This window comes from Capricornis sumatraensis, chromosome 16, assembly GCF_032405125.1.
Source record: "Capricornis sumatraensis isolate serow.1 chromosome 16, serow.2, whole genome shotgun sequence".
Taxonomy (NCBI): domain Eukaryota; kingdom Metazoa; phylum Chordata; class Mammalia; order Artiodactyla; family Bovidae; genus Capricornis; species Capricornis sumatraensis.
In genome coordinates, this window is record NC_091084.1 from 78,660,863 (window position 1) to 78,673,478 (window position 12,616).

At 37.4% G+C, this 12,616-nt stretch overlaps 1 protein-coding gene and 1 pseudogene across 1 annotated transcript; both read left to right on the plus strand.

Annotated features, from left to right (window-relative positions):
• The first annotated feature begins 419 nt into the window (after positions 1-419).
• On the plus strand, positions 420-1,379 carry LOC138092249 (olfactory receptor 4C12-like; annotated as a pseudogene).
• Positions 1,380-11,458: 10,079 nt separating this feature from the next.
• LOC138092250 (olfactory receptor 4A47-like) lies at positions 11,459-12,406 on the plus strand. Its single transcript, XM_068988062.1, has one exon. It carries the CDS (start codon positions 11,459-11,461, stop codon positions 12,404-12,406), a length of 948 nt encoding a protein of 315 aa, XP_068844163.1.
• Positions 12,407-12,616: the final 210 nt, after the last annotated feature.

A 12,616-nucleotide genomic window follows, 5' to 3' on the forward strand; every position in this document is an offset into this window, starting at 1 on the left:
TCTTTTGAGTCTCTGTGTTTCTCACTGGTGGACATGTCCAGCCTTTCCAGGAACAGAACGCGTACACCTCTGGGTGCTTGTGAATGCGCCGCCTATGTGGCCACATCGTGGATTGGCTCTTAAAGCTTGATGCAGTTTTCCTTTTCTGATTTTAAAAGTTCTACATTTTTTTTGGTCACCGAAAATTAAAAACAAATTAGTAAATCATAACGAACGAAATAAATACCACCTATATTTTCACTTGAAAGGATATACAAAATAAAAACAGTTTTTACAGCTTTGTGCTTGTTTTTGGCTTTTGTAAAACTAAAGAAAATAGGCACTCCGTGAAACTGTTTATCCCTTAAGTAAAAGGGTTATAATTGAGGATGACTGTGACTTTCTTTCCAGTGAAGTGTCTTGTCACCGGAACGGAATTCATGGAGAGGATGAATACTGTGATGGAATTCCTCCTCCTGGGCCCGACTCAAAATGTGAAGCTTCAGGAATTTTCCTTTGTTGTGTTTTTAATTGTCTACTTGGTCACCTCGGCAGGCAACCTGCTCATCATGGTCACCATCAGTGCCAAGACGACCCTAGGGTCCCCTGTGTACTTCTTCTTGTCTCATTTATCCTTTATAGATGGCTGCTGTTCTTCCTCCATGACCTTTAAGATGCTAGTTGACTCCCTTACTGTGAGAAGAGCTATCTCTTTTAGGGGGTGTATGACTCAAATCTTTGCCAAGCATCTTTTTGGTGCTGCTGAGATTATCCTTCTCACGATGATGGCCTATGACCATTATGTGGCCATCTGTAAACCCCTCCACTACATGACCATCATGAGTTAACGGCTGTGTAGCCTTCTTGTGGGCATGGCCTGGGCTGGAGCCTTTTTCCACGCAGCCATTCATATCCTGTTTACAGTCTGCCTGCCCTTCTGTGGCCCTAACGTTAAAGATCATTTCCTGTGTGTCTTGAACCCTTTGTTGAAACTGGTCTGCATGGACACTCATACCTTTGGTCTCTTTGTTGTTGTCAACAGTGGGTTCATCTGCCTGTTGAACTTCCTCCTTTTGATGGTCTCCTATGTGGTCATCTTGTGCTCCCTAAGGACCTATAGCTTGGAAGGAAGACGCAAAGCCTTCTCCACCTGTGTCTCCCACATCACTGTGGTCATTCTCTTTTTTGCACCCTGCATATTTGAATATATGTGTCCAGGGATCACCTTTTCCATTGATAAAGCCGTGGCTGTGTTTTATACCATGATAATGCCTATGTTAAATCCTTTAATCTACACCCTCAGATGTGCAGAGGTGAAAAATGCTATGAAGAAGCTCTGGATCAAAAGGTGACTTCAACTGAGAAATAATCACAGCAGCAACAATTACTTTGTTTTTTAAATACAAAGATAATATAATTTCTCTGGTTTAGTGCCAAGTGAATACCATATGTAAAAGTATGTTGGTGTTGGCATATAAATCCTTTGAGGAAAATTTCAGGCAGAAAATTGTTTATCACGTCCAGATACCCTATTTAGATTTATTTAGTGCCCCTTTGGTTGTCAGACTTGGATATACTTTCAGAATTATTTGGAACACATTAAAATGTACATTCTCAGGACACAGCTCTAGAGATTCTAATTCAGTAGGACTGTGGGGTTGGCATGTCTACATTCGAAATAAATTTATACAGATATTTCTAAGTGGGTGATTTATGCATACACTTTGAATAATAGTGCAGTAGATAATATATGCATCCTCAACCGATTAATTGATCACTTGATTAAAGCATATTCTGGGCATTATCTTTCATAGCATATGCTATGAGAATCATGAAACTTTCAGTTCTTCATAGATCATGCAATGCATGCTTATTACCTTTGCAGTGCCAAACAAAAAATATAGTATTCTGAGAAAATAGAAATGTTTTTGGTCTTTATTCTCCATCTTTTCGTTCAATACTTTTAAAATATTTTGCTACTTATGGTCTGTTTTTTTTCTCTCTCTGTGCTTGCAAAGGGAAGATCTATCATCTATTCTTGTTGAGTTATTTAGACTATCAATAAAATTCATTTTTATTGTAATCTCAACTATTCATTCATATTGAGAACATTGCTTTTACAACTTTTCTCTGTGAAACAGACTTTATGTATCATTTTTTATATGCACATTTAGAGGAATGTGTGGTAGTGTTTAATATTCTATAATGCTTAAGAGTAGTCTCTGAGTAAGACAGATCTCAGATCAAAAATTAGCTTCACCACATAGAGTATGAGCTTTGGCAAATCACACCTTTCTGAGTTACCGGAGAATGATAGAGGCTTTTCAGGATTAAGTAAATAATCCTCATGGATCTTTTATCACCAATAAGTGTTCCATAGCTATTAGTTATCACAGATATCATTCCTGGAGTCTCTGTAACTGTGTAGAATCATTCATTCATCTAATGTTTCTGAGCATTAGGAGAGATAATACATGATTTCTCTGCATCTGCTGTGAAGAGTAAGACTCTGAGCTGACCGGCCTTATAGCATTTCTTGGGGGCTGGAGTGATTCCCAACATTCTTGGCCATCACTGACCACTCTTTCCTGCTTTTCTGATTTCCATTGCCTCATGTCCCCTTAGGCTTTGGGGCTAATCCACTTATAGGTATGATTTCCCCTAAACCTCTCTGATTGTAGGACCAAAAGGTCATTTTATTAACTTGAGATCAACACAACAGGCAACCAAAATATGACCAGATATTTGTGTAGAGAAGGTAGTATAGTGCAGTGGTAAGAATTGACTCAAGTCAGACTTTCTGAGTTTTCATGTTACTTGGGAAAGTTATTTAACCTTTCTACCTTATAATTTATTTATCTATAACTACAGTAGCTATAATGCCTAGGTTATAATGATATGGGGCCAGTTAAGTGGGTTTACAGATATTAAGTGCTTGAAGAGGTTTCTAGCTCATGGTAAATGTTATAAAAATGTTCTTAAAAGGAAAAAAATATTGACTGGTGCTGTTCCGCCTTCCAGCAAGGCCAGATTTGGGACTGTATCTCTTCTTGAACTGGCAAGAGCATTGTTCCTTTTAGATCAGGACCTCCATGGATCTTACCTTGGTTCCTTAGTTGAAAAAGATACTTCCTTATATGAGCAATACTGTGTCAGATAACTTTTTCCCTTGAACTAACAGAGCTGGTATTGAATTGTACCTCATTAGTTTATGTAACACTGCATGTATTTCATAAGCTCACGGGATCTTGTTTTAGTCTCAGTTCATATGTGCGATGGAATGGTAGTTCATTTCATAGGTTTATTTCAAGCATTAGATGAAGACATTGTATACAAACTATCCATGACAGTGCTTTTCACTCAGTGGGTGCTTGACAATTGTCACTATCTTTGCCACTTCCTTCATATCCTCCTCAGTTTCCCATTTGTGTCTGACTTAAAGAAAAAAAGCTGTATAATTTACATTTATTTTTCAAATCTATGTAGTTATTAAATTAGGAGGTCATGAGGAACTTCCAGAATTCTAAGAGTAAAACCCCTTATATTAATGCAAGAAGCATGGGATTCACTTTCTAAACTATCCACCTTAAAATGTGAACGTCTCCAAAGTTAAAATCAGGTTCAGGAAGATCCCAACACTTGATAAACTTTGTATGACAAATTAGAAATCTGTAGTGCAATAATCAGTGATTGTAGTAAAGGCTATTGTTGTTTACTATGATTTGGCTGGTGCTGCCAAAGCAAGTTTTTATTTAATCTCCATGAAAGCCTTATGAAAATGGATAATGTCATTCCTACTTTCCAGAAGAATTAACTGAAGCTTGGAAAATTTAAATAATTTATCAGAGATCACAACTAGAGAACACCTGAGGTTGGGCTTGAACCTATTTAACTTGGGTTTAGAACTTGCACTCTTACAGAGTACACTCTGTATCATAGTAATGACACGCATCACACAGCTCACAACACTTTCCAGTGGAGGGAGATAGGCAGGAAGTAAGAAGCCTATAAAAAATTGCAGGTGCACTGGGATGACCCAGAGGGATGGTATGGGGAGAGAGGTGGGAGGGGGGTTCAGGATCGGAAACACATGTATACATGTGGCGGATTCATGTTGATATATGGCAAAACCAATACAATATTGTAAAGCAATTAGCCTCTAATTAAAATAAATAAGTTTAAATAAAAAAATTGCATTCAGAGTGCAAAGTGCTTAAAAAAATGAAATACCTGACGTGATAGTGACTCAGATGCAGGGACCACTGTAGATTGTGTGTTCAAGGAAGACCCAAGAGCAAGAAGTTATAGCATTTGACTAACAATGTCCAGGATGAGAGACACAGAGCTGAAGGTCATGGTTAAAACCACTAGAGAGGAATTTGTCCATGCGGGAAGGGAAGTTTTATCTGACCTGGGTGAGTGTCATTAACTTCTTTCTAACTCAAAGATCACCAACAACCTTAATGTTGTGATTAATTAAGTTCCTACTCAAATCTGGAGGAAACGAAATAAAACATATGTACTCAAGCAACCTCTTTCCCCAGAACTCGTGTTCACTTCCCAGCAGGTGTTCTCTTTAATAGACTCTTTGGTGTAGTCAGCAGCATAGATTTCCCCATTGCTCTTTGTGGCTTCTTTTAATTTCTACAGTGTCTGTCATGTAAAAGCATTAATTTAGAAGAGCTGGGTTAAACTGCTTGGTAGAAAGGAAGTTATCTGTTTAGTCAAATTTATACTGTAAGTAATTGGTCTTGGTCTATCAGCCTCTGCCCAATTTCAATCCCCCCACTCCCCTCAAACACACATCTCTTTGAACTTGTCCTTTATCATTCTTTACCTTGTTCACTAGCTCCAGCTGCAATGGCCTTGCTTTTGCCCATGTATCTTTGAACTAAATCTCTTTATTCCCCCAATACCCTTCCTTGACACCTCCATCTGGTTGGATCATGGTCCCTGCTCAGACTGCATTTCACCTGTCATCTCCTTAGAAGTATTCTTCAGCCCCCACTATAAAATCATTGTCTATCTCCCCAAATTGCTCTGTATCACATCACTCTATTACCTTTTCTCTACAGCATCTTCATCATCTGATTACTTAATTTACTTGTTTATTATCTCTCTCTTCTAATTACCATGTAAACTCCATGTAATAGAGGTATTGGCTGTTTTAGTCACTACTGGATGTCCAGTACATAGAATAGACTTGGAATAGAGTACATGCTTAATAAATATTTTCCGAATAAAAGGCTATCACTTCTAGTTACCACTTTTAAGAGTAAATGCAGGACTTCCCTCATGATACAGTGGATAAGAATCTGCCTGCCAATGCAGGGGACATAGATTTGATCCCAGGTCCAGGGAGGTGCCACAACTACTGAGCCTGTGCTCTAGAGCCTGCAAGCCACCACAGCTGAGCTTGCGTGCTGCCATCACTGAAGCCCCCATGTGCCTAGAGCATGTGCTGTACAACAGGAGAAGCCACTGCAATGAGAAGCCTGTGCACCACAGCGATGTGTAGCCTTTGCCCATCACAGCTAGAGAAAGCCTGCAAGCAGCAAGGAACCCCCAGCACAGCCTAAACAAATAAAGAGTAAATGTGTTTCTAAAAGGGACACTTGCTAACTTGTTGCTTCTGAAATTGATGATGGTGACTTTTATTCTTGTTGATAAATTGAAATGGAGAAGTTTAGATCAGTTTAGTATAGCAGTCAGGATTCCTAGCTGATGATGGAATCTCCATAGGGAGTTTAAGTAGAAAAGGTACATGATAATCTGATTAAATCTTAAAGAATCTTTGAAAGGGTTAGCTCCTGCTTGGAAGAATGTGTTTTCTGCTGTTGTTGGATGAAGTAGTCTATAGATGTCAATTATATACAGTCGATTGATGATGTTGAGTTTAGCTATGCCCTTACTGGTTTTAAGCCTACAGGATCTGTCCATTTCTAATAGTGGATTTTTTATAGTTAGAAGTCTCAAACTTGAATTACCTTCCTAAGTTGTTCCATTTTTTATTGTCTGACTTTATTATTAGAGTTTTATGTGAATGCAAGCTGAGTTTATCCCAATTTTTTTTTGTTTTATTAACTATTATATCCATAGCTCATAGAATAAAACCTGGAAAAAAATGTTCAAGTTTTAAAAAAATAATGAATGATTAGATAGCTATTGCAACTACATTGGAGATAAGAATTTCATGTGTTCAACTTCACACTTCTATAGAAAAAAGTTGATTAGGTAAAAGAAAACAAAAAGTCTTGCTATGGCAAAGTAGAGAAAGTGTCAAACTCATTTTCACTGGAACACAATGACAGGGCCGGTATTTTATTTTCAGCTGGAAATATTTCCATAATGGTTTTGAGGCTGTTTGTTTGCTTGCTTGTTTTTCTCTTGTTACATATTCGTTACCCTAGTTATGTGATGCGATTGTTTTAACAGGGTTTTGTTTGTTTTTAATATGTAGAAATTCTTTTAAGATTTGGTGGAAAATCCCATTGAATTTAATTAAACAGCAATCAGATTTGGATACATTCCAGTTGCAGGATTCCATGATTAACATCATGAGAAGGTACATTTTCTTGTTTAAGTAGATGATGTTGTCCTCTTAAGAGCTAATGTAATGAACACAGGAGATGCTTTAGTAGGCTTAAACCATGATATAAAAAAGACACAAGAATGCCATCTCCAAATCTGAAGTAGAACTATTTGGCCATACCAATACAATAGAACGAGACTGGTTAAACATTGGAATGGTAGCTATTCTTTATTGGTATTACTAGAACAGAATGAATAAGATAAAAAGTTCCCTGGTAGAATAGCTACTGTTATCTTCATATGTAGACACAGGATGACATAGGAATTTTTTTTTTAGTTTCTGAGAAAATTTTCTAATGGGAAATTTTTAGTTTTTCTTGTATCATGATTCCTCTGAAATGAAGCTACAATGTAGGTAATAATTTTCTGAGATACTTGGAAGACCATGGAGAAAATGAACAGACACAGGCATATGAAATCATATATGTCTTCAAAGAACAATGCAGCTTTTTGCCCTCGATGAGTAAAGCAGATGGCCCAGAGACTTCTAGGTCTTCATGAGTGAGATAAAAATCCTCCTTCAAATTGTGAACAAGTTTCCAAAGGTAAGACTTTAACAGTTAATAGTGGAAACCAGGTTTTGCATTTGTATAAATTTCTGCATTACAGTACATAGGAAATCATATCGCTTGAGTTTCTAAGAACTGAAAATTAAAAACAAAAACAAAAACAAAAACCCCCCACAAACTGCTGACCATAGAGAAAATGAAATAAATCAAAGTTAGATTCCAATTCCAGGTCTGTCATTTAAAAGCAGGTAACTTTGGGAAAGTTAATTTAAAATTCTGAGCCTCAATTTTTTAAAAACTCTAAATTGGAGATTTTTTTTGTTGTTGTTGTGAACATAGAATGTGATACTTTACATTACATTACAGTACATAGGACATCATATCGCTTGAGTTTCTAAGAGCTGAAAATTAAAAAAAAAACCTGCTGGCCATAGATAAAATGAGATATAATTATATATTATACAAATATAATTACATATACTATTATGAGTATACATGGGCTTCCCTAGTGGCTCAGTGGTAAAGACTCTGCCTGCAATGAAGGAGAAACAGCAGACATGCGTTCGATCCCTAGGTCAGGAAGATCCCCTGAAGGAGGGTATGGCAACCCACTCCAGTACTCTTGCCTGGAGAATCCTATGGAAAAAGGAGCCTGGCAGGCTACAGTCCCTAGGGTCACAAAGAGCTGGACATGACTAAAGTGACTGATATTTTGAAAAAAAAAAGTGAAGATTGATTATCCATGTTGGTTCAAGAACTTTGGTACATACGTATATGTAGCCCACTAGATACTCACAAAAACTCAAGTATCTATCAAAATCTCATTTACAATTATGGAAATTATGACTCAGAGTGGTGACTCACTTATTTAAAGTATTACACCTAGATTTATAAAAGTATATGTTCAGTTCAGTTCAGTTCAGTCGCTCAGTCGTGTCCGACTCTTTGCGACCCCATGAATTGCAGCACGCCAGGCCTCCCTGTCCTTATGTTACAGGCTTTGAAATATCTTTCATGCTAAAAATGATATATATTTTCTAAAAGAAGAATTGTACAGACATTTGATTCAGACATATTAATGATGAAGTTTATCTAAAACCCAGTTTCATAAGGCTTTTGGCTTTCATGTCATATAAACTGGTCTCTGGAGTAGAAAGAGACATTTATGATCAAATATAATAGTTTGCTAAATGGAAACCTCCTCAAGGGATGTTCAATATCACTGAGTATCAAGTGGAACAAGATCAGAACATGGCTGGTTAAGACTTATATGATATTTGTCATGAAAAGGTTAAAAAATTAAATGAAGTCAGGAGCCATCTTTTAACCTCAAGAGGTATCCTTATCTGGAAAAGAAGGAGGGTGTTAATGAAAAAATGCTTCCACAGTTACACACCTATTTTTGTTCTCTGATAGTATCACTCCTGGTATAGGGCCTGACCATTAATGAATTAGTAGACACTCTGAGATGTCTCTGAGTTTACATTATCTGAAAAATGTAACACGAGGTTAAGTAGCTGGTAAACAGTAAGTAGTTGTACCATTCTATAATATGTTCCATCAGCTTAGAGGTAAAATGTTTCTGATCTCTGAAATTACATTCTACAAAAGAATAAATGGAACTATAGTGATGGAAAAGCAATTTGCCTATCTGAGGGCTAATATAAAGTCTTGAGCCGAGTGAACATGGAGAATTGTAATACATGAGCTTGGGGAGGCAATATCTGGAACAGTAATTATTATGGCTTATATGATAGAGCTGAAGACACAGTTATGGTTACTTTGTGTACTCTTAAAATTTATATGTTGGTGTCTTAATCTTTAAAATGAGAGAATGTGAGCTTATCTGGAAATGGGTTCTTTACGGAGGTAATTTATTTAAAATAAGATCACTAGGGTGAGCCTTAATGCAACAAGACTGGTTTTCTTATTAAAAGGGGAATTCAGATACAGATAGGCTTACATGGAGAACACCATGTGAACTTAAATCCGATCATCTTTAAGCCAAGGAAAATAAGCAGGGAACAAGTCCTTTTCTCATAGCCTTTAGAAGTAACCAATACTGTTGACACCTTGATTTAGAATTTGGTGTAGTGATAAATTTCCATTTTTAAATTCAACCCAGTTTTTGTTTTGTTATAAAAGCTCTAGCAAACTGATAAAGATATTGATACAAAGAATATACTAAATACCAAAAAATGTGCAAGTGGCTTTGAGATTGGGTAGTGGGTAGATGCTGAGTTTTGGGCTGCCTGATAGAAAAATCCTAAATTGCCTTTAAGCTACAATTGGTAGAAATACAAACAATAAAAGGTGATCTCGATGTTCCAAGAAGAGAACAAGGAGGGCTGCAGAGAAAGCATGTATCATCTGAGAGAAATATACATATAAAACCAGACATTATATTACATTGCTAGAAATATGATGTTTGAAGTCTCAAATGAAATGAAGAACATCTTACTGGAAGTGGAAGCTGGAAGGAAGGCAATTATTCTTCCGAATAAGCAGGCCTAGCAGTTAATACGGAGAAGGCAATGGCAACCCACTCCAGTACTCTCGCCTGGAAAATCCCATGGGTGGAGGAGCCTGGTGGGCTGCAGTCCATGGGGTCGCTAAGAATGGACATGACTGAGCGACCTCACTTTCACTTTTCACATTCATGCATTGGAGAAGGAAATGGCAACCCACTCCAGTGTTCTTGCCTGTAGAATCCCAGGGACGGGGGTGCCTGGTGGGCTGCCGTCTATGGGGTCGCACAGAGTCGGACACGACTGAAGCGACGCAGCAGCAGCAGCAGCAGCACCATTTTTTAGGTTACACATGTAGGTGATATTATTCAGTGTCTGTTTTACTCTTTCTGACTTACTTCACTCTGTATGAGAGTCTCTAGGTCCATCCACATCTCTGTGAATGGCACAATTTCATTTTTTATAATATTCCATATTCTTTATCCATTCCTCTGTTGATGGATGTTTAGGGGCTGACATAGTCATGTGAAACCAAATATATTTTTAGGAATAATGGAGAATTTTGTTCTGGGTGTTCACACTGGATTGAAGACATTTCTATGTCTTTACGAGATAGTTGAAAAGGCTACTTGCTGGCTGTGAACAGGAATCCAAAAGGTAAATTTATAACAGTTAATAGTAGATGCCAGATTTTTCAGTTGTGTAAATTTATTTACTATGTAGGAAATCGCAAACTTGGATTTATAAGAATTGAAAAGTTGAAAACCTTTTCCTGGAATCACAAGATTTCTGAAGTGAACTAGTTTAAAATTCAATTTCTCTCACTGAAAAATGTATGATTTTGAGGAAATCAAATATAATAAGCCTGTTTCTTTAAAAAAGGAAGTTAATATTTCTTACTGTGAAGACTAAATTTTATACATTAAATGTGGTTTTATAAGTGCACAGAGTACGTGCACTTATACATATGGAGATATGAAACATCAGTGTAAGCATGATTTGTTTATTCCTAAGTCATATCCAAATCTTTGCCACCCCACGGACTGTAGCCCACCAGGCTTCTCTGTCCGTTGGATTTCCCAGGCAAGAATATTGGGGTGTGTTGCCCTTTGCTTCTGGGGATCTTCCCAACCCAGGAGTTGAACCTCTGTCTCCTGCTTGGAGGGAGATTCTTTACCACTGAGCCATCTGAGAGGTCCAAGCACGGAGATAACATCTAACATATAGTTTGGCATAGAAATGATAGGTATTCTTACAATGTTAATATTTCCTTTTATTAAACTATTCTCTACCACATAATGAGATGGAGAACATTTAGGAAGGAACAGGTTAATTGTGGAATATTGAAAATGTATTAATAAATATGATTAAAATTTATTTTAATAAATATTAAATTGATATCTGCTTGGATATGTCAATTAGATCGTTGCATACACATATTTATTCCTAAATTTTCCACTTTGAATGTGTAAGTTACCTTAAGTGATTCTTTACTTAAATATTTCACTTTTGTGATTTTATACCTGGTTCATCTTTTCATGGAATTCCCTATTTATCTCTTATTATCTCACTTTTCCTATAAAACTCAGCTGAAGTATTGTTTACTTTGAGAAACCTTCCCAGATCCAGAGTTGATTATAGATATTCTGGAAATGTGAACACTTATCCATGAATATATTTATGGTGACACTTATAAAATTAGTTGGTATGGTCTGACCCCTCATTATACGTCTAATCACTGAGAATAGGGAAACATTCTTATTTGACTTTATGATCCTAATGTCAGGTTTAACACATTGAGTGAATAAAGCACATTAAGCTTATAATCAATGTCAAGGTGTTCTTAATTGTTTGATTTGACTTATAGGCAAACTGTTCCTCTTATCTGAAGTCAGCACCTATAAGGAACAGATGGAACCAAGAAGCAATGTGACTCACTTTGTCCTCCTGGGCCTCGCACAGAATCCAAAGGAGCGGAAAGTCCTTTTTGTTATCTTCTTGTTCTTCTACATTTTGACCATGTTGGGCAACATGCTTATTGTGGTGACTGTAACATTTAGTAAGACCCTGAATTCACCGATGTACTTTTTTCTTGCTAGCTTATCATGTATGGATGTCATTTATTCCTCATCTATTTCTCCCAAACTGATTTCAAGCTTGTTCATGGGGAAAAATACCATATCCTTCCAATCCTGTATGACCCAGCTCTTTACAGAGCATTTTTTTGGTGGATCGGAGGTCTTCCTTCTGCTGGTGATGGCCTATGACCGCTGTGTGGCCATCTGTAAGCCCTTGCATTACTTGGTGATCATGAGGCAGAGGGTGTGTGTTGTGCTGCTGGTGGTGTCCTGGGTTGGAGGTTTTCTGCACTCAATTATTCAACTTAGCACTATTTTTGGGCTCCCATTCTGTGGCCCCAATATCATTGATCATTTTTTCTGTGACATGTACCCTCTATTGAAACTCGTCTGTACTGACACCTATGTAATTGGCCTCTTAGTGCTGGCCAATGGAGGACTGATCTGCACTGTAGTGTTTCTGCTCTTGCTCGCCTCCTATGGAGTCATCCTGCACTCTCTGAAGAACCTGAGTCAGGAAGGGAGGCGGAAAGCCCTCCAGACCTGTGGTTCCCACATCACTGTGGTTGTCTGCTTCTTTGTTCCCTGTATTTTCATGTATGTGAGACCTGCTAAGACCTTCCCCTTTGACAAATCACTGAGCGTGTTTTACACAGTCATAACCCCCATGCTGAACCCATTAATCTACACTCTGAGAAACTCAGAGATGACAAATGCTATGAATAAGCTTTGGAGAAGGAACATGGCATTTTATGATAAAAAAGGGCATCGGCCACCATGAAGGGGGGCATTTGACATCAGAGACCACTTCCTTGGAATTCAGTAGCTTTCTCAGATCTGATGCTGATTTCTTTTTCTTCAAAGAATTTATAATTATAATACAAAAAGTTATGCTATAACCATGCAACTGTGCTGTTCATAACATGAATAGTTCCTCTCCATGGTAGAATGTAAGGTCTGTAATATTTTGTTATCACTGTACCTAGAAAAA